Source organism: Panthera onca, chromosome A2, assembly GCF_046562875.1.
Source record: "Panthera onca isolate mPanOnc1 chromosome A2, mPanOnc1 haplotype 2, whole genome shotgun sequence".
NCBI classification, from domain to species: domain Eukaryota; kingdom Metazoa; phylum Chordata; class Mammalia; order Carnivora; family Felidae; genus Panthera; species Panthera onca.
In genome coordinates, this window is record NC_138340.1 from 56,929,710 (window position 1) to 56,957,553 (window position 27,844).

Here is a 27,844-nt window from a genome sequence, read left to right on the forward strand (position 1 = left end):
TTGCCCTTCCATATAAAAATCTTTAATAAAAATAGCTCTCTTCAGAACCTGTCATAAAACGGAAGTACCAAACTGAAAGTCCTGCCACCTGGGCAGAAGGGAATGAGGCAGGCTGGGAAGGCCACGGAGAACTGCGAGCAGTAGCCGACCCAAAAGGAACAGCTCTAGCTGGTGGCTGACACATGGGACTGTGGGCCGAGTTGACACAGTCTCATTTTTCAAGAGGAGGTAGCAGTATATCTTTTTAACGGTAGTCATAAATTGACCTCCCCCCCCCCCCCCCCCGGGAGTGACAGGAGAAAGCTAAATAAAACGCAAGCACCCAGCTAGCAGCCTGTTTTACACACTCAAGATAAAAATAAGTGGGTTCCTACAAAAGCAAAACATGTGTACAAAAGTGACAGCTGAAGCGCACAGCCTGCCAGGGAGGGACAGGGGCCAGGGTAAGAGAAGGTGGGAGAAGGAGCCCCAGGACTCACAGCGCCAGCCTGCCCGTCTGCAGTCCCAGGACAGCAGAGCCCTGTGGCAAGGGCCAGCGGGGGATGATGGTCCCCTGACAGATTTCCAGACCCTGCACAGGTCCCGGCTCAGCCCTAATACCCCAGAAGTCTTTTGGCCTCTTCACTCTGGGCCTGCAGGGTCTCACTGGCATACTTCTGGAGGAGTTCCATCTTCTTCCTTCGCACAAGGGCCTCCTCGATCTGTGGACAGCGAGAGTGAAGAGCTCATGTTGGACTCCTCCACAAGCCCTCCGTGCCCTGCTGGAGCTCAGCCAGGAGGGAGATCCCCAGACAGAGGCCATCGAGGAGCCAAACCCCAGAGCCAGCTCCCACTGGAAGCGGAGGAACAACCCTGTTTGTCAGTATCCCCTAAAGTGGACGGGACCCAGCCCCCTGCTGCATGCTGCACCTTACCTACCGGAAGCATAGCGACCAGTGCCAAGTGGTCAGAGTCAGAGCTGCCCTAACGGATAGGAAGGGCGAAGAAAACCCACGAACGCACTCTGTGCAGGCTCCTTTTCCCCGAGTCCCCTGGCACTGGGGAAGCCCCACCTGCAAGGGGAGCAGCTCTCAGCCTCTGTCCTACCTCTTGCTGTGATGGCACTGGGACATGGGCGATGAACTTCTGCTGCCCGTCTTCACCTCCTTTCTCCTGGCTGCCTTCCTCGTCAGACTACAAAACAGAGAACCACCAAAAGGCAGTGAGCCAGAGCCTGTTACACACATGTTGGAACCGCTACAAAACGCACAATTCGGCAGCTATTTAAGAGGAAAAAAACAGGGGTGCCTAGGTGGCTTGGTCAGTTAAGCATCCAACCTGATTTTGGCTCAGGTAATGATCTCTCTGTTTGTAGGATCTAGCCTCACTCGAGCTCCTTGCTGACAGCAATGGAACCTGCTTGGGATTCTCTCTCTCTGCTCCTCCCCTGGTCTCTCTTGTGTATGCGAGATAATAAATAAGTAACTAACTAACTAAATAAATAAAGTCTCTCTCACAAAATAAACTTAAAAAATAAATGCCAGGTGTGCCTGGGTGGCTCTGTTGGTGGAGCGTCCGACTTCGGCTCAGGTCATGATCTCAGCTTGTGAGTTTGAGCCCCGTGTCGGGCTCTGTGCTGACAGCTCAGAGCCTGGAGCCTGCTTCGGAGTCTGTGTCTCGCTCTCTCTCTGCCCCTCCCCTGCTCGTGCTCTCTCTCTCTCTGTCTCAAAAATACATAAAACATTAAAATAAACAAATAAAAATAAAAAAATAAAAAATAAAAGGAAAAAAACAAAAGGAATGGGGACGTTCAGTGCTCACACAGAAAGACATGGAGACACCCACTAACTATTTAAAAAAGCCACAAAACACTGTGCAAATGATGCTACCTTTTGAATGAGGAAAGAGAATTAGAGGAGAATCTAGTGACAGCCGTGAGAACCGAGTGCATCTTTGCACCCAGAGAACTAGGGAATCTTTGTTGGTCTTTACACATTCTTTGGTTTTTGAACCTTGTGAATGTTATCTAATTCTTTAATTAAAATTTAAAAAATTTAATTACCAAATGTACCCAATATGGAAAATGTACCAAATATAGAAAAAAGATCAATTCAGGTCTGCCCACGAGTCAAAAGAGATTGCCAATAACTTCAAGAAATAATGTGGCCTTGGAAATCTGAGGAGAGAGGGCTCCCGTGAGGTGGTGGGGTCCGCTGTTTGCCAGTGTCGGTGCCAGACGCCCTGCACCAGCCTCTGCCCACACCCGCTGACTACTACCTAGCAATACAGAGGAATGAACTCTTGGATTCAACACCTCGGATGGAGCTCAAGGGCACTGTGTTGAGTATAAAGACCATCCTCAAAGGTGGCATACGGTATGCTTCCATTTGTGAAACATCCTCAAAAGGACAGAATTATAGAGACAGGGAACCGACTGGAGTTGGCCACGGGATGGGGGAAGGAAGGAGGCCTGTCAGGGTGCAACACGCGAAGGGAACGGCTCTGTATCTTGACCAAAATGGTGGTTGTACAAATCCACACGTGTGATAAAAGACACACAATGCTATACACTCATTACGCCATCTCTGTTTCCTAGTGTTGACACCGTCCTGTAACTCTGGAAGATGTAACCGTTGGGGCAAACTGGGTGAAGGATATACAGGACCTTCTGTGCCACCTTTACAACTTCCTGTAAATTATTTCAAAACTACAAGGAAAAAAACCCACCTTTGGTGGCTTTCCATCGCTCTTCGGATGAAGGCAAACCCTTCTCACCATGGAGCAGGGGCGCCGGCCTGTTCTGCCTTGCCTCCACCCCAGCAGCCCCTTACTGTGCTCCAGCCACACCGGCCCATCCTCTGTCCCTCACACTCCCATGGTGTCTTTCAGTACATATGTTTCCCCCGTTGCTGGAACACTCTTCCCTCACTGCCTCTCCCTTGGTTATTAACTTGTCCTGATCTTCCAGACCTCGGCTGAAGGGTCAGCTCCCAGGGAGAGCCTTCATGGGCTCTCCCTGCACCACATCACTATCGCAGACCGCTCTCACAGCCACTGGTTCCCACTGTCTCTGCTCACCGGACTGTCTCCCCACTGACTCTAAGCTACAAGCAGAGCTTGTCTGCTGCTGTGCCCCTGGCACAGGCCTGGTTCACAGTAGCCACTAATTAAACAAACACCCGCTGAAAGAGCAAATGAATTATTTGCAGCTGAAGAAGACCTTCCTAGGGCTTCAAATGTTTCACTGTCCCCACTGCTGAGCAGCCAGACCTGCATATGAGCCTAACCTCAGGTCCGCCGTACCCTGTGTGATAATGACCAAGTCACTAAACTTCTCAGAGCCTGCTTCCTTGCCACCGATGTCACGGCAAGTTCCTCACCCGGGACCTGACCTATCGCCCACGCACGGGTAATTCCCCTCCCCTTCTCAGTCCAGCAAATCCATTTCATCCCTTCTCGATGTGTCCAGGGAGCAAGGGCTGCATGGCAGGCTCTTCAGAAGAGTCCAGAGCTAGCAGGCTCTGCCTGAGAGGCAGGATCATAGCTCCAACCTCAACCACCACCCTCTGAATAAGGCCCTCTCTGCTCTGGGCTGGTTTCTATCTCTAAAATGGGGTTGTTAAGACTAAACAAGACCTTTTGGCACTGCCACTTAAAAGGAAATGATGAGGGGCCCCTGGGTGGCTCAGTCAGTGTCCAACTTCAGCTCAGGTCGTGATTTCACGGTTCATGAGTTCGACCCTGCATCGGGTTCTCTGCTGTCAGCAAAGAGCCTGCTTCAGATCCTTTGTCCCTCTCTCTCTCTGCCCCTCCCCGGCCCGCATGCTCTCTCTCAAAAATAAACAAACATTTCAAAAAAAACTTTTAATAAAAACATCAAAAAATAAAAATAAATGCTGAGGCCTACCCTGCTGACACCTTGATATTAGACTTCTAGCCTCTAGAACTCTGAGGCTAGAAACATCCATTTCTGGTGTTTAAGCCGCCCAATCTGTGGTACCTTGTAATGTATAAGCAACTAATACAATAGATACATAATTAAACCTGAAAACGTGGTAATAATAAAGAAGCGAATAAATAAATAAAAAGAAACGATGGGGACACGGGCTAGAACTCATGGCATCAAATGTGTTTATAAGTCCGACAGCAGTGTATTCAGAAGGGCCTATCTCTACAAAGCAGGTAAGTAATGCTGGGTATAAAGTACAGTTTACCAAGTGCTCTAACAGCCATTCCCTTCTAGAACCCTCCCTGGGATGCTGAGTCCTCACATCCATCTTCCAGCTGAGGAAGCTGAATTCTCAGGGCTGGGCTTTGGCCCCGACCCCCCGCCAATGGGCTGAGGCTTCCTACCATCCCACCCATTCTCCCAAGGCCCAGCCTTCGTGGCTCAGAGCAGAGGCAGTGAGCACCGGGGCCCCCCACTGCCCACAGTACCTCTTCCTCGGTGACAGCATAGATGTTGATCTCTTCCTCCTCTTCCTCCTCCTCCTCCTTTTCTCCTCTTGCCAGCCGGGCCTCTCTCTCAGCTTTCCACTTTTCCACCAATCCGGCCCTGACTGGAGAAACAGGAGAGCAGGTGCTGCTTAGTCAGGCCTCTAATCAGCTTTATGTGCAATGCAGGGTGAGGCCCACATGTCCCCTCGGAAGAGGGGAACCCTCCATTCTGCCCTGGCAGGCAGGAGTGGAGTGTGAGAGGTAGTCTGGTCACACCACAGCTCTAGCTCCCAGTTACAACAAGGCAGCCTGCCAGGGGACAACCCCAGATCATCCCCAGTTCAACGACCTAAGTGACTTCCTGACATGCCTACATGAAAGAGGAGACACAGTGGTACAGCATGCCGGAAGAGGGCTCAGACTCCTGACCACCTGCCCCCAAAGCCCTAGCTGACACACCAGGGGTCTCAGCACTAACTTCTTCCTCATAGGGCTGTCATGAGGCTTCAGGACAATGTCCATAAAATGTTCAGCACAAGGCTTGGCATGAAAGAAGCACTCAGAAAGAGACACCCACCTTGCTCTACACTGATAACCTATTAGCTGTGCTTAAAGCATATCTGAAAGCTACTTAAATGGGCACCACTTCCTGATTTCAAGAAAACCAACGTGGGAAGGAATCTAGACGATGCATTCTGGGTGGATAGGGGGCAGGTCAGATGTCACTCTTGGGCTTCCCCAACCTGCTGCTTCTGGCCCAATACAGCCCTGACTGCATCATAGATACCGAGCAGACCATTTCCTCAGAAGACCATCAGCAATAAAACCAACCCACTTCTGGTGTAAAGGACATTTTCAAAGGACAGAACAGAAACCAGATGCCATCTATAATGAAACGAAATGCTGGGAGACCTACATTTCTTTTCATATTCCTGTTCCAAAGGCACGATGACACCATCATCTTCATCAAGGTAACCGTAGTATTCAAAATCGATTGCTTTCATGAGCTCAGCGCGTGTCTTTCTTGGAGGGGGAAGAGCTGAAAGAAACAGCACCAGCTCAGCTAAATATCCCACCACAGTCACACCCAAGCCTTCATCCTGGACAACGTTATGTGGCCGTGGAGTGTGCATGCTCAAGAAAATACCATGATGTAGGCACCTCTCTGTACTAGCCAGAGATTTACATTAAGTGGTACAACCCTTTTTAAAACTTTAACCCAATTAGTCTATTTAGAAAAAATTTATACTAATTAAAAACACAAAAACAAAAGCTAGCAAAGCCTAATGGACAGAGATATACATTATTCACAGGGTCGTGAAAGCCTGGAATAATCTAAGGCTCTATGTAAGCTGTAGGATGTGTGGAAAATGGGGTATCTGATGACCCCTGTACTGCTCTTACACAAGATGCATTGATAATATAGGAAATGTCATGTTAAATGAAAAAAACAGGATAGGAAAATGTAAGTATATAGATAAGACAAAAGAAACTATAAAAAAACAAAAAAGATAAATGAGAAAGTCCTAAAGAAAATATTTTCAGGGGCACCTGGGTGGCTCAGTTGGTTGAGCGACCAACTTCAGCTCAGGTCATGATCTCACGGTTTGTGAGTTCGAGCCCTGCGTCAGGCTCTGTGCTGACAGCTCAGTGCCTGGAGCCTGTTTCGGATTCTGTGTCTCCCTCTCTCTGCCCCTCCCCTGTTCATGCTCTGTCTCTCTCTGTCTCAGAAATAAACAAACATTAAAAAAAATTTAAAACAAAATTTTTTTTCAGACTAAGGGTTACTATTCAGGATATCTAAGTAATTCTTAAAATCAAAAGGGAGGGCATCTGGCTGGCTCAGTCAGTAGAGTATGCAACTTTTGATCTCAGGGTTGTGAGTTTGAACCCCATACTAGGTGTAGAGATTACTTAAAAATAAAAAACCTTAAAAAAAAAAATCAAAAGGGAAATGGCAACCCAACAGATAGGTGAAAGAGTAAAAGCTGATCATTTCAGCAGAAAAAGCTCACATGTATAAAAATTTCATTTAGCATGATGCCTGGGTGGCTCAGTCCTGACCTCTGATTTTGGCTCAGGTCACGATCTCACCATTCACTGCTCCACTACTCTTGGTCCCTGACCCGTGACCATGCTGGCTGCACCCAGGACCAGGTTCAGGGCTAAAACCCCTCTGGCTCAGAACGCTGCGTTCCTCCCAGTCAAAGGGAGTGGTTTAAGGGTAGAACTATGATCTGGTCAGGGGCGCCTGGGTGGCTCAGTCGGTTGGGTGTCAGACTTCGGCACAGGTCATGATCTCGCAGTCCGTGAGTTCGAGCCCCGCGTCGGGCTCTGTGCTGACAGCTCAGAGCCTGGAGTCTGTTTCAGATTCTGTGTCTCCCTCTCTCTCTGACCTTCCCCCATTCATGCTCTGTCTCTTTCTGTCTCAAAAATGAATAAACGTTAAAAAAAATAATAAAAAAATAAAACCTGATATGTTTTAAAAAAAAAAAAAAAAAAAAAAAGAACTATGATCTGGTCAAAGCCAACCAGATTCAATTCTGGGGGTTTTGCTTAAACTGCTTGGGAGAAAAAAAAATCTCTTGCTGAAGAGGACAAAATGTAAGTTGGTGATAAACCACTTGCTGCCACAAGCAGAGAACTAAACAGAGAAAAAAGTTCACGCAGTGGAAGTCAAAACTGCAACATGGAGGAAATGTGGCCTGGAATCAGCCATTCCTGAAAGCAAACCACCGTGGGCTTCTCAGTTATGTGAGCCAATAAATTCACTCTCCTGCCTAAACTGAATTGGGGTTAAGCCAAGTGTCACTCACACTGATGAAATTCAGCTTATGAAATAAGCACGTAAGTGCATTAAAAAAGACCTGGAAGGGAACGTAACAAACAGATAATAATGATTACCAGTTATCCAGGGGCACGGGGAAGGGGGGTGGTACCCAGGGGAGAGTACTTTTGAATATACTCACGAAGACTGACTTATATACCTTCTCATTTAAAAAAAAAAATCTACATGGGGCGCCTGGGTGGCGCAGTCAGTTAAGCGTCCGACTTCAGCCAGGTCACGATCTCGCGGTCCGTGAGTTCGAGCCCTGCGTCAGGCTCTGGGCTGATGGCTCGGAGCCTGGAGCCTGTTTCCGATTCTGTGTCTCCCTCTCTCTCTGCCCCTCCCCCGTTCATGCTCTGTCTCTCTCTGTCCCAAAAATAAATAAAAAACATTGAAAAAAAAAAATTAAAAAAAAAAAAAATCTACAACTGGAATAAATAATAAATTTAGAAAAATTATTTTTCTAAAAATAATGACCTCAATATAGGTGCCCCCCCAACATATGAATTTTTTCTTCTTAAATTATCAGCTTTGATTCTTTGACCAATCTGTTGGGTTGTCATTTCCCTTTAAAAACTAGATGGAAATATGTCCCAATAGGTCAACAATTGTCATCTACAGATGGGAAAATATGGGCAGTTGTTTTTCTGATTTTCTGTATTTTACCACTTCTCTGTAATAAAACTATATTATTTTCACAATGAACAGCATGATACTTACACTTTGAATTATTTTTTAAAGTTTTTTTAAGATTTTTTTTTTTTTTTTTTACAATTTTATATTTAAGTAACCTCTACACCCAACGTGGAGTTCAAACTCACAACCTCAAGATCAAGAGTCACATGCTCCACCGACTGAGCCAGCCAGGTAACCCTTGAATTAATTTTAAGTGGTGTTAATAACGCATGCAAAACCAGTTTGGGCATAATTAATTTAAAATTAAGCAGGGCTTGGGGCACTGAGGTGGCTCAGTCGGTTAAGTGTCTGATTTCGGCTCACGTCATAATCTCACGGTCTGTGGGTTCCAGCCCCGCATTGGGCTCTCTACTGTTAGCACAGAGCCTGCTTTGGATCCTCTGCACCCTCCTCTCTCTGCCCTTCCCCTGCCAGTTCTCTATCTCTCAAAATAAATAAACAAACTTAAAAAAAAAAAAAAAAAACAGGGCTGAATACAGATAGAATTATAAATATATTTTTAACATTTATTTATTTTTGAGAGAAAGAGACAGAGCACAAGTGGGGGAGGGGCAGAGAGATTAGGGAGACACAGAATCTGAAGCAGGCTCTAGGTTCTGGGCTGTCAGCATAGAGCCCAACTTGGGGCTCGAACTCACAAACCATAAGATCATGACCAGAGCAGAAGTCGGATGCTTAACCGACTGAGCCACCCAGGCGCCCCTAGAGTTATATATTTTCTTTTCTAAATTTTTTTTAATGTTTATTTATTTTTGAGACAGAGAGAAACAGAGCATGAGTTGGGGGAGGAACAGAGCGAGAGGGAGACACAGAATCTGAGGCTGGTTCTAGGCTGTCAGCACAGAGCCTGACACAGGGCTCGAACCCACCAACCGTGAGATCATGACCTGAGCCGAAGTCAGACATTCAAACCGACTGGGCCACCAGGCGCCCCTAGAATTATATTTTTAAAAGAAAAACTGACTGGAAGGAAATAGAGAAGAACACCAACAGTGGTGAGAATATTGCTGTCATTCTTCTCTGCTATTCACATTTTTTTCTATAATATTTAGACTACTTTCTTAAAAGGCAAAATTAAAATCCACAAACACCCCAGGCTAGTGGTTTCCAATTGCATTTTGGAAGGCCAAGGTTTGGCTGAAGCTCCCCACGGCCACGGAGGGAAAAGGCAGGACAGGTGAGGGGACCAGCCCTGAATTCGCATAGACCAGTTCCCCATTACTCCATTTATACCTACTGGGGTTCGGTCCAAGCTTTTGTTCTTTGGCTAGGGTTTTTTCAGCTAACAAGTAACTGAAACATGAGCCCATGTCAATGAACATCAGAGCCTGCCCTGATAGTTCGAGGAAACTTCAAATCGGAAACTTGTCATTCAGACTGAGAGACTGGCATGTGAGAATTTGGCGCCAGTCAATTCTGGATTCGCTCCCAACCCCGACGGCATGCCTTGGGTCGGTGACTTCAACTCCTGGTATTTAAAGTTTCTCATTTAAAATGGGGGAACAGTAATTCTGACACTACTACTGTGCAGCTGAGAAACAATGCAGGAGGAGCACCTAGCATACAGATCTGTTAGGATGACTACCAACAATTAGAGGCTAAGACCTTCACAAACATTAGCAGTCACTTACGTTCTTTTTCAAATAGCTCTCTAACACCAGGCAAATCTTTGGCTGCTCCAAAGTACTTGTAACCTCGATTTCCGGGGACTTCTTTCCCTTCATGATCCAGCATTTTAGGGCCAACTTTCTTATTGGGAAGGAAAAAGAGAAAATGAATCTGATCCTTTAACCCACTATTTCCATGTTTGCAAATATATTTTAAGATAATAACACTAATTGTGGGAAAATACTGATGTACACAGAAAAACATTTGGGCACTTTTTTTTGTAAATTAAAATCAACCTAAATACCTAACAGTAAGAGGATGATTTATGTAAATTATAGCACTGTCATGGATGGAATATATTCTATAACTTAAAGATAATGATTCTTATGAAACTCCTATACTGCCTTGGGAAAACACTTATAACATGAGGTAAGTGACAAAAGCTCACAACACAACTGCAAACAACCTAAATGACGAGCAGCAGAAGACAAATGAGATACATCCTGAAAACGGAATTCTACCCATTAAAAATGATGATGTCAACAACTACATGTAGTATGGTGACCCTGAGCCAGGTCTATAGGACCATAAAAGGATATTGTTGGGAAAATCTATGAAACAGTCAAGTACTTTACATAAAATGACTGAACCAAAGTGTCTTACACTTGATAATTCTACCACGGTTATGTAAGAGAACATTCTTCCTCTTGGAAAATACACACAGGGGTGCCTCGGTGGCTCAGTCAGTCGAGCGTTCAACTCTTGATTTCAGCTCAAGTCATGATTGCAGGGTCATGGGATAAAGCCCCATGATGGGCTCTGCATGGAGCATGGATCCTGCTTGAGATTCTCTCTCTCTCTCTCTCTCTCTCTCTCTCTCTCTCTGTCTCTCTCTCACCCTCTGCCCCTCTCCCCCATTTGCATTCTCTCTCTCTAATAAGAAAATAACAAAAATAAGAAAGAGAGAAAATATACACAAGAGATACTAAGTATTAAGGGATAAAGAAGCATAATGTATTAAGGTACACACAGAAAATGACAAAGTAAACACAGGAAAAAAGCCAAAATCTGGTAAATGTGTATGAAGGGTATATAAGAATTCTCTGTACTAATTTTGCAACTTTCTCAAAAATTTGCTTTTTTTTTTTTTTTTAATGTTTATTTGTTTTTGAGAGAGAGAGAGAGAGAGCGAGTAGGAAAGGGGCAGAGAAGGTGAGACAGAGAATCCCAACGCGGGGCTTGAAACACAAATCGCGAGATCATGACCTGAGCCAAGTACAGGAGTTGGACACTAAACCGAATGAGCCACCCAGGCACCCCTCAAAAATGCTTTTTAAAATGATGAGGGGCGGGGCGCCTGGGTGGCTCAGTCGGTTAAGCGGCCGACTTCGGCTCAGGTCATGATCTCGCGGTCCGTGAGTTTGAGCCCCACGTCGGGCTCTGTGCTGACAGCTCAGAGCCTGGAGCCTGTTTCAGATTCTATGTCTCCCTCTCTCTGACCCTCCCCTGTTCATGCTCTGTCTCTCCCTGTCTCAAAAATAAATAAAACGTTAAAAAAAAAAAAAATTAAAATGATGAGGGGCATGTGGCTCTTCATCTCAGGGTCATGAGTTCAAGCTCCACATTGGGCATAGAGCCTACTTAAAAATAAACAAATAAAAATAAAAATAAAATGATGATATAAATGACTATTGACATGCAAGTATGCTCCTGAAACACTGTTAAGTGAACAAAGCATATAGTTACAATAAAAAACAATTTCCGTAAAAATAAACATATATATACATAGAAAAAAATGCTAGAAAGGTTAAATAGAAAATGTCAGTAGTAGTTATTTCTGTGTAGTAGAAAACTATATAACATTCTGTATCATTCATAGAATATAACAAATTTTTTAATATTTTACAATTTTTATGATTTTTTATTTTATATTTTCTTCCTTTTTTTTTTTTTCTTTTTTTTTGCATAAAACTCTGTAGTATCTACACAGGCAATGTTACTATTTTGGAAAGAAACAAATCCTACAACCAAAGTTGTATATACACAGTGAGTGTGATCTCAATCGTGGCACTCACAGGAAAACAACAGAAGGAACTATTCAAGTAGTTTCATCCAGGTAATGCCATCCTGACTGAATGCTATCCTGCTTCTTTATACTTTTCTGAACTTGATAAATGTACTACTTTTCTTTTTTAATGTGGCAAAATACACATAACAAGATTTACCATCTTAACCTTTTTTTTTTAAGTTTATTTATTTATGAGAGAGAGACAGACAGACAGCATGAGTGGGGGTGGGGCAGAGACAGAGGGAGACACAGAATCTAAAGCAGGCTCCAGGCTCTGACCTGTCAGCACAGAGCCCGACGCAGGGCTTGAACTCACAAACTGCAAGATCTTGATCTGAGCCTAAGTCGGATGCTTAACTGACTGAGCCACCCAGGCGCCCCAGCATCTTAACCTTTTTTTAAAAGTTTATTTGCTTATTTTGAGAGAGGGAGAGAGAGAGAGTGTGCAGCGTGCATGCACAAGTGGGGGGAGGAGCAGAGAGAGGGAGACAGAATTCCAAGCAGTTCTGCAGTACCAGCGAAGAGCCCAACACAGGGCTCAAACCCACAAACCATGAGATCATGACCCGAGCCAAAATCCAGAGCCAGGTACTCAACCAACTGAGCCACCCAGGCACCACCCATCTTAACCATTTTTGGTGGACAATTCAGTGATACTAAATACATTCATAATATTATATAACCCTCACCACCATTAATCTGCAGAACTCGTCTCATCTTGTGAAACTAAAATTTTAAATGTATTACTTTTACACATAGAAAATGGAAATAAAACTGTTAAGCATTAAAAAAAATTCAAGAAAAATATTGAAAGATTAATGTGAATTGCACCAAAAATTTGTAAAATAAACTTGACCAAGGAGGTGAAAGACCTGTACTCTGAAAACTGTAAAACACTCACGAAAAAAATTGAAGATGACAAATGAAATGGAAAGCTCTTCCATGCTCATGTACTGGAAGAATTAATATTGTTAAGATGTCCATATTACCTAATGCAATCTGCAGATTTAATGCAATCCCTATCAAAATACCAGCAGCACTTTCCAAAAAACTAGAACACATAATGCTAAAACTTGTATAGAACAACAAAGACCCCAAACAGCCAAAGCAATCTTGAGAAAGAAAAACAAAGCTGAATTCCAGATTTCAAGATATACTACAAAACTGTAATAATCCAAATAGTATGGCAGTGACACAAACACAGACACACAGGTCAACGGAACACAAGACAGAGCCCAGAAATAAACCTAGAATTATATGGCCAATCAATGCACAACAAAGGAAGCAAGAATATGCAATGGGAAGACAGTCTCCTCAAAAACAGTGCTGGGAAAACTGGAGAGCTACATGCAAAAGAATGAAACTGGACTACTTTCTAACACCATACCCAAAAAGAAACTCCAAATGGATTAAAGACCTAAACGTGACACTTGAAACCATAAATACACTAGAAGAGAGCACAGGCACTAAATTCTCTGACATCGGCCATACCAACACTTTTCTAGATATGTCTCCTAAGGCAAGGGAAACAAAAGCAAAAATAAACTATTGTGACTACATCAAAATAAATAGCTTCTACAGAACAAAGGAAATAATCAATAAAACAAAAAGACAACCTATTAATTAGGAGAATATATTTACAAAGGATATATCCAATAAGAGATTAATATCCAAAATATAAAAGAACTTCTACAACTCAACACCAAGAAACAAATAATCCAATTAAAAAATGGGCAGATGACATGAACATTTTTCCAAAGGCAAAGATGGCCAACAGACACATTGAAAAGATGCTCTACATCACTCATCATTAGGAAAATGCAAATCAAAACTACGAGATATCCTGTCAGAATGGCTTAGTATCAAAAACACAAGAAACAACAAGTGTTGGCATGGCAAGGATGTGGAATAAAAGGAACCTCACGCACTGTTGGTGGGAATGCAAACTGGTACAGCCACTGTGGAAAACAGTATGGAGGTTCCTCAAAATTAAAAACAGAATTACCATATGATCCAATAATTCCACTACTGGGAATTTGCCTAAAGAAAAATGAAAAACACTGATTCTAAAAGATAAAATGCACTCCTAATACTGTAGCATTATTCACAATAACTAAGATATGGAAGCAACTCAACTGTTCATGGATTGATGAATGGATAAAGAAGACGTAGTGTGTGGGGCGCCTGGGTGGCTCACTCGGTTAAGCAACCAACCTCAGCTGGGGTCATGATCTCACAGTTTGTGGGTTTGAGCCCCATGTCGGGCTCTGTGCTGACAGCTCAGGGCCTGGAGCCTGGAGCCTGGAGCCAATTCTGTGTCTCCCTCTCTCTGCACCTCCCCTGCTTGTGCTCTGTCTCTCTCTGACTCTCAAAAAATAATGTTAGTAAGAAAAATTAAAAAAAAAAAAAAAAGATGTGGGGTGTGTATGCGTGTATAATGGAACACTCAGCCATAAAAAGAGTGAGATTGGGGAACGTGGGTGGCTCAGTTGGTTAATCATCTGACTCTTGATTTCGGCTCAGGTCATGATCTCACAGAATGTGAGATCAAGCCCCATGTCAGGCTCTGCACTGACAGCGCAGAGCCTGCTTAGGATTCTCTCCATCCTTCTCTCTCTGCCCCTCCCCCACTCTCTCTCTCTCAAAATAAATAATACACATTTTTTAAATATTTTTATTCTTTTAAATAATCTCTACACCCAACGTGGGGCTCAAACTCACAACCCCAAGATCAAGAGCGGCATGTCCCTCTGACTGAGCCAGCCAGGTGCTCCAGGACCATGGTCATTTTAAACAAGAGGCCAGAGGCGCCTGGCTGGCTCCACTGGTTGAGCCTAAGACTTCGGCTCAGGTCACAATCTCACGGTTTGTGAGTTTGAGCCCCACATTGTGCTCTCTGCTGTCAGAGCAGAGCCTGCTTCAGAAACTCTGTCTCCCTTTCTCTCTGCCCCTCCCCTACTCGCACTCTCTCTCAAAAATTAATAAACATTTAAAAATAAATAAACGAACAAACAAGAGGCCCAGAGAGATTAAGTGGCTTACTCAAGAACATCTGGACAGTAAACTGAGGGGCCCTATCTGCTCTGATGGCTGTGCTATGGGGTGTTTAAGAATTATCCTACCATGGAGCGCCTGGGTGGCTCAGTCGGTTAAGCGTCCGACTTCGGCCCAGGTCATGATCTCACAGTTTGTGAGTTCAAGCCCCACGTCAGGCTCTGTGCTGGCTGTGTGGAGCCTGGAGCCTGCTTCAGATTCTGTCTCCCTCTCTCTCTGCCCCTCCCCTGCTCGCTCTCTGTCTCTCTCTCTCTCAAAAATAAACATTAAGGGGCACCTGGGTGGCTCAGTCGGTTAAGCATCCAACTTTGGCTCAGGTCATGATCTCACAGTTTGTGAGTTCGAGCCCCGCGTCGGACTCTGTGCTGACAGCTCAGAGCCTGGAGCCTGCTTCACGTTCTGTGTCTCCCTCTCTCTCTGCCCCTTCCCTGCTCATGCTATGTCTCTTTCTGTCCCAAAAATAAACATTAAAAAAAAATAAAAATTAAAAAATTAAAAAAAAAAAAAAAAAAAAAGAATTATCCTCCCTACCTTTCCCATGTTTCCTGTCCACATTTAACAGGCATTCTTCAAAGCTTCTTTCATTCCTCAAGTACCTACTCCATGACCAGCATGGGCTGGGAGCTGCAGCGGATGCAAAGTTACCCAGCCTGCCAAAACGCTTACCCGCAAGATCCACTGGCACAGTGGCTTACTTACTCCATAATCAGGACCACCCAACTCCTTTATCCGGACTTCCCAGTGTCCTTTCTCTCTTAGCAGTTTGTTAATTTCATCATTCAGGTCCCGAATTCGGAATTCACCTAAACCAGCTGGAAAACAAAAACATTAACATTGTTTCTTCAAAATAGCACTCAATGTTATACCCTAAAAATAAATGTCAATACCTACAAAGGTATGTGGGACAAAAACACTCATTTAAATTTATAAGAAAAACCATCACACCCAAATAAAGGAAATGGCAAGGATTATGAACCGAGTCCCCACCAGCACAGGGGAAAAAAATTCTTGAGGAAAACCTTCATCATCATTAGCAACTGAAGAAATATAAACTGAAGCAATCCTACTGTTCCATTTATGCAACTATTAAAATACTTTGGTGGTGGGGGCACCTGGCATCCAACGCCAGCAAATATGCAGCGAGGCTGACATAAGCACCGGGACTGGGAGAATTCTGTATTGGTTTCACCCTTTCAGGAAAGCAATGTTTTGTTATATGGGAACATCTTTTGGCAAAGACTATACTCTGAGAATGAAGCCTAAGGGACTCATTTTAAAAATTTTTTTTTAATGTTTATTTATTTTTGAGACAGAGAGAGACAGAGCATGAACGGGGGAGGGTCGGAGAGAGGGAGACACAGAATCCGAAACAGGCTCCAGGCTCTGAGCTGTCAGCACAGAGTCTGACGTGGGGCTCAAACTCACTGACCGTGAGATCATGACCTGAGCCGAAGTCGGCCGCCTAACCGACTGAGCCACCCAGGCGCCCCCTAAGGGACTCATTTAAAGGAATATGCACAAGAGAGTTTGCAGAGGTGTTGTCTCCCACGCCAAGAGCAGCTGGAGCATCCCACCACAAAGGAAGGGAAATGGCTAATGAACCTTGATATGTTGAAACAAAGTATCACGTGGCTGTTGCAAGGGAGTAACCTCCCTCCCCCTTCTCCACTGAATGGCTTTTATACCACTGTCAAAAGTCAACTGATCACATGTGTGGCTCTATTTCTTACTCTCTTCCATTGGTCTTTCACCACTACCCACCCCATTATCTGGAATACAGTAGCTTTATATAAAATCTTAAAGTTAGGTGGTATGAATGCTACAATCTTGTTCTTTTTCAAAATTATTTTGGCTATCCTAGTTCCTTTGACTTTCCATTTAAAATGTAGAAAAAATCTGGCAACCTATATAAAAAAAAAAATCCCATCGGGATTTTGATTGTGGTAGTATTTGAAAAGACCAAGAATTGACATCACTACTAGGTTTGGGTCTTGCCATCCACGAATGCCGTGTACCTCTCCACTTACTTAGGTCTTCTCTGATTTCCTTCATCAATGTTTTAGTTTTAAGCAAACAGACCACACATACATTTTGTTAGATGTATGCCTAAGTATTTCTTCTGTTTTGGTGCTTTTGTAAATAGCCCTTTTTGCAAATGTTCTATTACCAATTTTTCAGTGCTGGTTTATAACAACAGAATTGATTTGTGTGTACTGTCCTTTCTACTCTGTAACCTTGCTAACCTCACTTACTCACTTTAGAAAGCTTCCCATAAGATTTCTTGGGATCGTCTACACGGAAAATGACATAGTTTGAGAAGAGAATTGTATTTCTTCCTTTCCAATCTGTGTGCCTTTTATTTCCTTTCCTTGCTTTACTGCACAGACTAGGAATTCCAGTACGACCTTGAATATAAGCGGTAAGAATTTCTGCCTCGTCCTTGCTCTTAGGAGGAAAGCATTCAACCTTTGCCATTAAGTACGATGCTGGCTATAGGTTTTTTGGGAGAAGTGTTTTATCTGGGTGAAAAAAATTCCCTCTTATTCCCAGTTAGCAGAGAGTTTTTACCATGAGTGGATGTTAAATTTTGCCAAAAATTTTTTCCATCATCTACTGAGATGATCTCTACTAAAGATCATCTAGAGAGGCTTCTCTACTTTAGAATGATGATACAGTGAATTATATTCATTTCTGAATACTGAATCAGACATGTACACCAAGGATAAATCTCACTTGGTTGTGATGTGTTATCCTTTTTATAAATTACTGGATTTGGTTTGCTAATATTCTATTGAAGATTTCTACACTCATGAGGAATATTAGTTGGAAATTTTACGTGTAATGTCTTTTTCTGATTATAGTATCATGGTAATGCTAATAGTCAAACTTCTAAAATGAAGGAGGAAGTGTTCCTTCCTCTTCAATTTTCTGGAAGAAACTGTGTTGAATTGGTATTTTTTCTTCCTTAAATGTTAGGTAGAACTTACCTGTGAAGCCATCTGGGTCTGGAGTTTTCTTTGCTGTAAGGCTTTAACTATGAATTCAATTTCTTTAACAGATACAGGGGCATCTGACTGCCTCGGTCAGTAGAGCATGCAACTCTTGATCTTGGGGTCATGGGTTTGAGCCCCATGCTGGGCATGGAGTTTACTTAAAAAAAAAAAAAATTCTTGATTTCTTTAATAGACATAGGAATGCTCAGGTTTCAATTTCATCTTGAACAATGTTTCTAAACAGTGGCACTACTGACATTTTGAGTCAAATAATTCTTTGCAGGATACACTGTAAGATGCTTAGTGGCTTCCCTGGCTTTAACCACTAGATGCCAGTAGCACCCCAAGTTATAAAAATCAAAGTTTCTCCAGATACTGACAAATGTCCCCTGGAGGGGCAAAACTGCCCCTGGGTAAGAACTAATTCTCTTTAAGTTTCTGTCTTTCAAGGACTGGTCGGTTTCATCTGAGTTGATGAATTACAGGCATAACATTGTCTGTAACATTCCCTTATTAACCTTCTAATGTCTGGAGAGTCTGTAGTAATATTCCCAGTGTCATTCCTCGTGCTTGTAATTTTTTTAAGTTTGCTTGTTTGTTGGCTTGTTTATTTATGTAATCTCTATACCCAACGTGGGGCTCGAACTCATGACCCTGAGCTCAAGAGTCACGTGCTCTACTGACTGAGCAAACCAGACACCCCTAGATGTTCCTAATTTGTATCTTCTTTTTTTCTTGGTCAGTCTAATTTTATTGACCTTTTTATTTATTTTTCTTTTTTTTTGAAGTTTATTTATTTATCACTTTATTTATTTATCACTTACTGATATTTTTAAAGAACCAGGTTTTAGGGGCGTTGGGTTGAACGACTCTGGCTTAAGTCATGATCTCACAGTTACTGAGTTCGAGCCCCACACTGGCTCTGTGCTAACGGCTCAGAGCCTGGAGCCTGCTTCGGATTCTGTGTCTCCCTCTCTCTCTGTACCTCCCCTGCTCACGTGCTCTCTCTCTCTTAAGAATAAATAAACATTAAAAAAATTTTTTAAATAAAAAATAAAAGAGTAAAGCCTCTTGGTCAGTCTAATTTTATTGACCTTTTTATTTATTTTTCTTTTTTTTTGAAGTTTATTTATTTATCACTTTATTTATTTATCACTTACTGATATTTTTAAAGAACCAGGTTTTAGGGGCGTTGGGTTGAACGACTCTGGCTTAGGTCATGATCTCACAGTTACTGAGTTCGAGCCCCACACTGGCTCTGTGCTAACGGCTCAGAGCCTGGAGCCTGCTTCGGATTCTGTGTCTCCCTCTCTCTCTGTACCTCCCCTGCTCACGTGCTCTCTCTCTCTTAAGAATAAATAAACATTAAAAAAATTTTTTAAATAAAAAATAAAAGAGTAAAGCCTCGGTGAGGCTTTAAAAAAAAAAAAAAAGAACCAGCTTTTGACTTTTCTCTCTTCATCTTCCATTTTCAGTTTCATCGATATCTGCTCTTACCTTTATTATTTTCTTCCTTCTGCTTAGGGTTTGGTTTACTCTTCTTTTCTAGTTTCTTAGCGTAGAAGTTTAGATCATTGATTTGAGACCTTTCTTATTTTCTATTAATACAAAAAAAGAACATCCCCCTCCAAAATTGTTTTTGTCCCTTAAATTCTGATATTATGTTTTCATTTTCATTTACTTCAAAATATTTTCGAATATCCTTGCAGTTTGCTCTTAGACACATGAGTTGCTTAGATACATGCTGCTTAATTTCCAAATATTTAGGAATTTTCTAGGTGTCTTTCCGTTACGGATTTCTACATTAATTCTGTTATAATCAGAGAACATACTTTGTAAGATTTCAATTATTTTAAATTTGCTAACATTTGTCTTATAACCCAGAACATGTTCTATTTTCGTGACTATTCTAGATGCTCTTAAAAAAAGAAAGCATTCTGGGATGCCTGGGTGGCTTAGTCGGTTAAGCGTCCGACTCTTGATTTCGGCTCAGGTCACGATCTCACCGGTGGTTGGTAAGTTTGAGCCCCGCTTTGGTCTCCAGACTGATAGTGCGGAGCCTGCTTAGGATTCTCTCTCCCTCTCTCTCTGCTCCTCCCATCTGGCTCTCTCTCTCAAAAAAATAAAATAAAATAAAAAATAATAAAACTTTTAAAAAATGTTTTTTTTGCTAGGTGGAATGTTCTAGAAGTGTCCAATTGACTCATACTATTATTCAGTTCTTCTATGTCCTTAATGATCTTCTATCTACTTGTTTTACTGATTATTGAAAGAGAAGTGTTGAAATCCCCAAGTCTAATGGTGGATTTGAGAATCAACACTGCAGGGGTACCTGGGTGGCTCAAGTGGTTGAGTGTCCAACTCTTGGCTTTGGCCCAGGTCATGATCTCATGGTTCTGTGGGGTCGAGCTCCATGCTGTCAGCATGGAGCCTGCTTGGGATTCTCTCTCTCCCTCTCTCTGCCCCTACCCCCCTCGTGCATGCATGCACTCTCTCTCAAAATAAGTAAAACTTAAAAAAAAAAAAAAAAAAAAAAAACCACTGTAAAAGACAAATTAGCTTACCATTCTGAATTTGAGCCACTTTTTTAGAGATCTCTCCAATGATCTGTGAAAAAAAGAAAAGGTAATATTCTCATGACTTTTGATTATGTCTGAAAGCACAGAAAACATATAATTCAAAATTAGTAATTAAAAATACTTAGAATTCTGGTAAAGAATCACTGAGAGAATAAGAAACAATCAGAATACAAATCAAAACCACAATGAGGTATCACCTTACACCTGTCAGAATGGCTAGAATTAAAAAGACAAGAAGTAAGTGTTGGTGAGAATGTAGAAAAAAGAGAACCCTCGTGCACTGTAGGTAGAAATGTAAATTGGTACAGCCACCATGGAAAACATGGAGGTTCCAAAAAAAATGAAAAATAGAAATACTATATGATCCAATAATTCCACTCCTGGGTATTTACCCAAAGAAAATGAAAACACTAATTTGAAAGATACATGTTAACTGCAGTATTATTTACAATACCCAAGATATGTAAGCAACCCAAGTGTCCTTGGACAGTTGAATGGATAAGAAAGATGTGTTACACATATACAACGGAACACTACTCAGCCATAAAAAAGAATGAGATCTTGCCATTTTCAACAACATGGATGGACCTAGAGGGTATTATGCTAAGTGAAATGAGCCAGACAGATTTCACTTACATGTGGACTCTAAAAAGCAAATCAAATCAATTAACAAACAAAAAAGCAGAAACAGACCCATAAAGACAGAGAACAAACTGATGACTGCCAAAGGGGAAGGAGGTGGGGGATGGGCATAATAATGGGTGAAGGGGAGTGGGAGATACAGGCTTCCAGTTATGGATTGATAACTCACGGTGGCGGGGGGTGGGGAGGTGCAGTGGAGTTCAGCACAGGAAATATAGTCAATGGTATTATAATAGCATTTATGGTAATAGATAGTAGCTACACTTGTGGGATCACCATGTTGTATACCTGAAACTAATGTAACATTCTGTGTCAACTGTACTTCAATAAAAAAAAGAAACAATCAGAGACTTGTTACTTCTACTAAGACCAGATTCACCCAGAACATACTTGTCGTCTCCACTTTTCAGCTTTGGGTAGCTCAGTACATTCTGAGGCAAGGAAGGGTCTTCTTTCCTATGAAGAAGAAAATACACATGTTGCCACTGTACTAGTTACAAGCTCTGTGCAGCATTCACAACTGATTCAGCCCTGAAGACTAAATGTCTAGTGGTCTAAACACACTTGAAGTTTCAGTTCCAAATGATCTCCATCAAGCCTTATATCTCACACTACAGTTTCCACTTGGAAACAACTATACGAGGGCTGCCCGGGTGGCTAAGTCAATTGAGCATCTGACTCTTGATTTCAGGTCAGGTCATGATCTCACGGTTCATGGGACAAAGCCCTGCAATGGGCCCTGTGCTAAGAGGGTGGAGCCTGCTTGGGATTCTCCCTCTCCCCCTGCCCCACTTGTGCATGCACTGTCTCTCTCTTAAAATAAATAAATAACTTTTTTTAAAAAAGGAAACAACTATACATGCAAAAACATACATACATTGCACTGTATCTGGTACAGTGAACCACTGGAAACAACTTAAAAGTTCAATAATAGAGAGATGACTAAGTAAGCTAGGTTATATTCACTTCATGGAATATTCGTATTATCTTAAGAAATAATGTCTATCGGGGCGCCTGGGTGGCTCAGTCGGTTAAGCATCCGACTTCAGCTCAGGTCATGATCTCACGGTCTGTGGGTTCAAGCCCCGCGTTAGCTCTGTGCTTGCAGCTCAGAGCCTGGAGCCTGTTTCAGATTCTGTGTCTCCCTCTTTCTCGGACCCTCCCCTGTTTATGCTCTCTCTCTCTCTGTCTCAAAAATAAATAAATGTTAAAATTTAAAAAAAAAAAAAAAAGAAAAAAGAAATAATGTCTATCGGACACCTGGGTGGTTCAGTCAGTCATGATCTCATGGTTCATGATTTCGAGCCCTCTATCAGGCTCTGCACTAATGGTGTGGAGGCTGCTTGGGATTCTCTCTCTCTCTCTCTCTCTCTCTCACTCTCTCTCTTCTTCTCTCTCTCTCTCCTTCTCTCTCTGTCCCTCCCCTACTTGCTCTCTCTCTCTCTCAAAATAAAGAAACTTAAAAAAAAAGAAATATCTACAATATTCAGAACATACATAAACGTGTATGTGTACACATGCATGTGTGTGTGAGCATGTGTGTTTAATTTCTTTTTTTTTTAATTTTTTTTAACGTTTATTTATTTTTGAGAGAGGGAGATAGACAGAGTGTGAGTGGGGGAGGGGCAGAGAGAGGGGGAGACACAGAATCGGAAGCAGGCTCCAGGCTCTGGGGCTGTCAGCACAGAGCCCAACGCGGGGCTCAAACTCACAGACTGTGAGATCATGACCTGAGCCGAAGTCGGACACTTAACCGACTGAGCCACCCAGGCGCCCCTATGTGTTTAATTTCTATAAAATAAAACAAAAATATTGAAAGAATGCTGCCTATTATCCCTGACCTGGTTGAGTCTCCATGAGTCGAGATCATTTACTGGTATCAGCTTAGAGCCCCTCTCCATAGCACATTCCATTTTCTATTATTCACTATTAGACAGAGCTGGGATAATATGGAAAGCCAATTATCATAATACAGAGGAAATGGAAGCAGCTAGATCATCAATCACACTGCCCCAGCTACAGAGAGAGACACCTAGAATTCAAATGTATAGACTCCTAAGAGTGCCAGTGGCTATAGACAAGAAATTGGAAGTCTCGTCTGCTCAGGAGAGAGTTTTACCACATTTATTCTTAACGATTTACAATTCATGAAGATTTACACCAACCTTCACTTTTCCCTCTTCCAGTTGAGCTTGGCGAAATCTTGCTAAGGCTGTCCTATCAGAAACAGAGAAGAATCCATTAGATACTGCTCACAGACGTCTTATCACTCAAGTTCCTAGATGACGTAGATCTGCTCATGACCATATTTAACATCAGCCATTCATGAACATTATTCATAAATAGATTATAATAATTATTCTTCATAAAAAGAGAGCATACATGAGCATGCACAAGAGATTAAGACACCAAAGAGAAGTTATGGGTTTCCGTGTCCCGACAGTGGAACTTAAAAAGCCATGGGTGTTCCTGAACACCCAAATATCTATTTTACTTACACTGTGTGTAAAGACCGTGGGAAACTCTCCTGATCAGACCACTTGGTGAGCAACACATCCGGATGCTAAAAGACTAGCATCATGGGGTGCCTAGTTGTCACTCTCATAGCCCCTGTACCATCCCCAACTAAACTAGTGTTTATCCAGTGTAAGTTCTGGGGAGTTGTCAGAAAACACTAGTAGGGAAAACAAACATCGAACACAGGCATACTATTTTAACACACGTAGAGAAAGAAAAATACGAAAGAACCAAACACAAAAAGAGCTCCATGGTGATAATTAAGTCCCTTAAATTTACAGACAAAACTGAATTGATACTTACATGGCCTTTTCTGCATTTCGGGCCTAAAAGGAGACAGAAGGGGAGAAAAATGCCCATGTTTAAAATACCCTTTTTTCACATACTTTTAGAGAAAAGTATCAAAAGGACAGTCACAAGCATAATGTTTGAACTAGTATCCCAAAAGAAAAAAAAGAAAGAAAAGAAAACCAAAAGAAAAAATAATCAAAAGACGTCCAAATCCTGTGACTTTACCCACGCTGCTCCCTCCACCTAAAATCTTCACTCCTCCACTGTCCCTCCCCACCCTTTGGATCTGACTCTTATCCATCCTTCAAAATGTATCACCGGTGTCATTGCCATCCCAGAAAGTTCGTCTGTGGCCCCTTCTTCCCAACTGGGCTGCTACCTTTTGTGTGGGTTTGTAACTACCATGGTCCTTTCCACTCAGCATCCCAACTGTCTGTTTCCAGCCAGCAGAACTTGAGGAAGAAAAGACTGGCTTTTCCAAAAGGAGTTTTATGTAACTACTGTCACACAAGTGTCAAGTCCACTGTCCCTGAAACACTGTCAAGCACAGAACATGTTTTCTGGGTTGTAGTTTAAGTAGAAAGAGTACTTGCTAAGTCAGGGACTTGAACTTTACTCTCAACTCTTCCACTCACCATCCCGGAGAAGTAGTCTCTCAGATTCCCCAGACTCAACGTAAGTCTCCTTCCTGGCCTTCTGCTACAATGGACACAGCAACAAACTTGGCAAAAGCTTGGCGGATACGTGAACACATTACCAACTAAGGATAAAACAAAGCAGCTCTCCCAGGGGAAGCCATCACCTTGAAGGCTGAGGCAGTGTCCTACCTATTTTACTAAATCCTAGAGATTCTAGATATTTAATTTAGTGTTTCTCAATGTTTACTGCATGCTTAAAACACCGCGGTAGGTGCTCGTTGGAACTTCCACACCAAACAATGAATCAATGTGATACGGGCAGGTACCCAGGGTAACGTAAGCCCACTCATATATGAATGTGTGATGGTGACAGGGATATAAAATACCCAACAACTCCTGTACCCAAAAATATCTAGGCCCAGGGATTCTTCTCCCCTGCTAGGGAATAGGCAGAAGGATTCCCTATGTTTGTTAGAGTTCAGAAATGACGAGCCTCAAGGCTGAGCAGGGCAGTATGAAGCAGTAATTTGGGATATAGTCTCCCACAGAAAGGTCTGATTCCAGCCCAAGAAGGTTTCTTCCCTTCTTGGGATCTTGGGCTCATTAATCTACAAGAGCTTGCAATACATCTTCTATAACCTCATTACTGCGTGTTGTGCTTCTTATGCGGGCTTCGCTTAATGAAAATATGGTAACTAACATGTATGAGCATCTTCTTTGTACCAGCGCTAGGTGCATTCTCACACTGACATGTCGGGTGTGCTTCCTGAACCAATGGAAAAGCCAACAAACCACTCCAGACCACAGAGATCATACCCTCTGTGGTAGTAACACTACGCCATCCATTCAATCGTTACTGAACACCTACAACGTGTCACACCCCTAAGAAAGCCACTATTAGACACTAAGAAAGCAATGTTGAAAAGACCGACCCCCGTGAAGTTTACATCTTGCGGGGGAGATGGAGAAGAGAAGAGACATAAATCAAATAACCCAGAAACATACTGTCACCCCCGCTGCTCATCCCCCGTATGGGACCTGGGGACAAACAAGTGGGCCCACGCCAGGCACCGTGACTCGCTGCCGGTCCTTGCGCCTCTCTTAGTTTTCCCGGGCGATAAGATAAGGCGCTTCATCGAGATTACAACAGTGCTGGAGACGGTAACTCCGCTCTCCGAGGTTCCCATTTCCCACCCCAAATTCTGACAGCTGAAGAGAGGAGGAAGAGAACCCAAGTTACAGGTAGACAAGGAGCCTGAAGCCTGCAGTGATGCCCGGCTGCACCCCTCCACCACGAGCGACCGAAATAGGGCTGGGAGCCCTCACTGCGCGCCCGCTCGCCCCCTCCACCACGCACCCACCCAACTCACCATGGTGGCAGTGAGGGCGCCGCCCTCGGGCCGCGCGGCCCCAGCCCCGGGAGCTTCACTGACTCGGGCGAGGCCGACCCCGGCGGGAACTGAAACACTCTAGCTGGCCGCACCACCGATTTTTCTGTCGGAAGGACAAACGGGATGGACCGGAAGTTGGGGGCCGGAAGCGAAAATGGTTCTCTACTAGAGGAGGAAGAGGAAACGCAAAAGCGATCTTGTAGGACTGCCTTCCCTAGGCGTTCGGGCGTCGCACTGACACGCGCGTACGAAGACTGGGGGCGTTGGCAAATTGCGCCTGCGTAGAGAGACTGACGTGTCTTAGACTCCGCTCCCGACGTCTGGTTTCGCTCTCGCGATAACAAGTGCAAATTTTCTTGCGTTAACTATTGCTACTGCGGAAGCGGAGGACACCGGGTGCGGTTGACTGTAAGCTGCTTGGGGTTATGGTTGCCGTTCTGGATCGCATTCCACCGGCCCCCTTTTTATTTCTTTTGGTGAGAGGAAACATGCCCTTTCGGAAGTCGCTCGTCCTCATGCCTCTGAACGACCTGAGTCCTCACAGCCGACTGGGCTCGCTGAACCCAGCCTTCGTAAGAGGTTAGGCAGCTCAAGAAGTGGAAGCCGCAGGCCCCAGGTAGTAGGCGCTGAAACGCCCTTTTGGTCAGGTCAGAGCGAGTGTTCTCCAGGAGTTCGAGCTGGCGGGGCTTCGTAAATTCCTCCGCGTTTCCCTGTCATTTACGTGGGGACTTAACTTTTTCTGAGCTCTTCTGGAATCGCCAGGCTCAATCAGAGCTGGACCAGTGTTTTAAGTCACCCTCTTTTAAGATAAGAAATTTAAGGCCCAGGGAAGAAAAGCCTATTTACTTGGAGGAGGAGGTTGGTTAGAAAGGTAGTTTGGGTCATTACCCAGAGAGATGCGGTCAGTGTGTGATGGGCGCGTTGCTGGGATCAGGAGATCATCAGACAAGGACCCAGGGACACGGGAGAGGCCACTTGATACGTACGGTTCTGGTGGCTATCCCCATATGGTGTCCAGAGCTGTGTGGAATTCAGGTAAAGGACAGTAGCAAATTAAGCCAGTTACAGCTTCGGCCATGGTGTCTTCTCTACCAGAGGACGCAACCAATGATGGGCACTTCAGCTTCACCCAGGAGGCACAAGCCATCTGGGGAAAGCAGCTGACATGTGGTTCAGGATCCGACAGGACAGACATGTACTCAGAATAGACACCAGGATCTCATGCCTGAGCGGTGATAAGGACAAGTTCTTAAAATTTCAGCTGGGCATATGGCCACCCAACTAGATTCCCATCTTCCCACTTCTGACAGCTAATTGTGGGTTTGTGATTATATAACCGCCAATGGGAATTGAATGGAGGGAATAAATGCCACATAGGCAATGCCATGAAAAGTATGGACACGCCTTTCCCTTGCCCTTTTCCCTTCACGGCTGAGAGGTGACTATGGCCAACAGCCACCTCAAGTTCAGAAATGGAAGAACTGAATTGGGAGGATGCTACACTCCCAGCTCTGGAACATCTAGCCCTGTGAAATGAGAGAGATAAACATGGTCTTCTTTTTTTTTTTTTTTTTTTAATATAAGCGTTGAGAGGAATGGTTTTGCTTCTCAAACTTTATTTTTTTTAATGTTTATGTTGATTGAGAGTGAGAGAGAGGGAGAATCCCAAGCAGGCTCCGTGCTGTCAGCACAGAGCCCTGTGCTGAAATGAGATCATGACCTGAGCTGAAATCAAGAGTCGGACAGTCAACCGAATGCGCCACCCAGGTGCCCCAAGAAACAAACCTAGTCTTGTGTAAGCTGCTGCATTTGGGAGTCTTTTATTACCTTTGTTAACCTTTACCATAAATAACACCTGTTCCCAAACAAGCAAGGTCATTTCTCACTCAAGTTGAGTATTTGTGAGACAGAAGTTTCTCACATTTCTGTATCTTTGTCCATTAAATCCCTGACTCTAGGATACAGAGATCATATATAACAGGATTCAAGAGGCATTACCTGTATTGATTGTCCTTCCAGCATCCATTCTCCCTACCCGCTTACCTGAATTACATTTGGGGATCTTACGGTTCAGGGGAAGGGAACTGCATGCCCAGCTTTAAGAGCAGAATGAAAGAGCTAGGT

General features: G+C 43.4%; 1 protein-coding gene across 1 annotated transcript; it reads right to left on the reverse strand.

Annotated features, from left to right (window-relative positions):
• Positions 1-25,940, reverse strand: ISY1 (ISY1 spliceosome associated protein). Its single transcript, XM_060631893.3, has 11 exons — positions 25,700-25,940; positions 23,704-23,726; positions 23,049-23,100; positions 21,274-21,339; positions 20,227-20,269; positions 15,369-15,481; positions 9,571-9,688; positions 5,333-5,455; positions 4,417-4,538; positions 1,087-1,173; positions 1-701 (listed from the first exon to the last, which is right to left on the reverse strand). Exons 1-11 carry the CDS (start codon positions 25,700-25,702, stop codon positions 594-596), a joined length of 858 nt encoding a protein of 285 aa, XP_060487876.1. The 5' UTR covers positions 25,703-25,940; the 3' UTR covers positions 1-593.
• Positions 25,941-27,844: the final 1,904 nt, after the last annotated feature.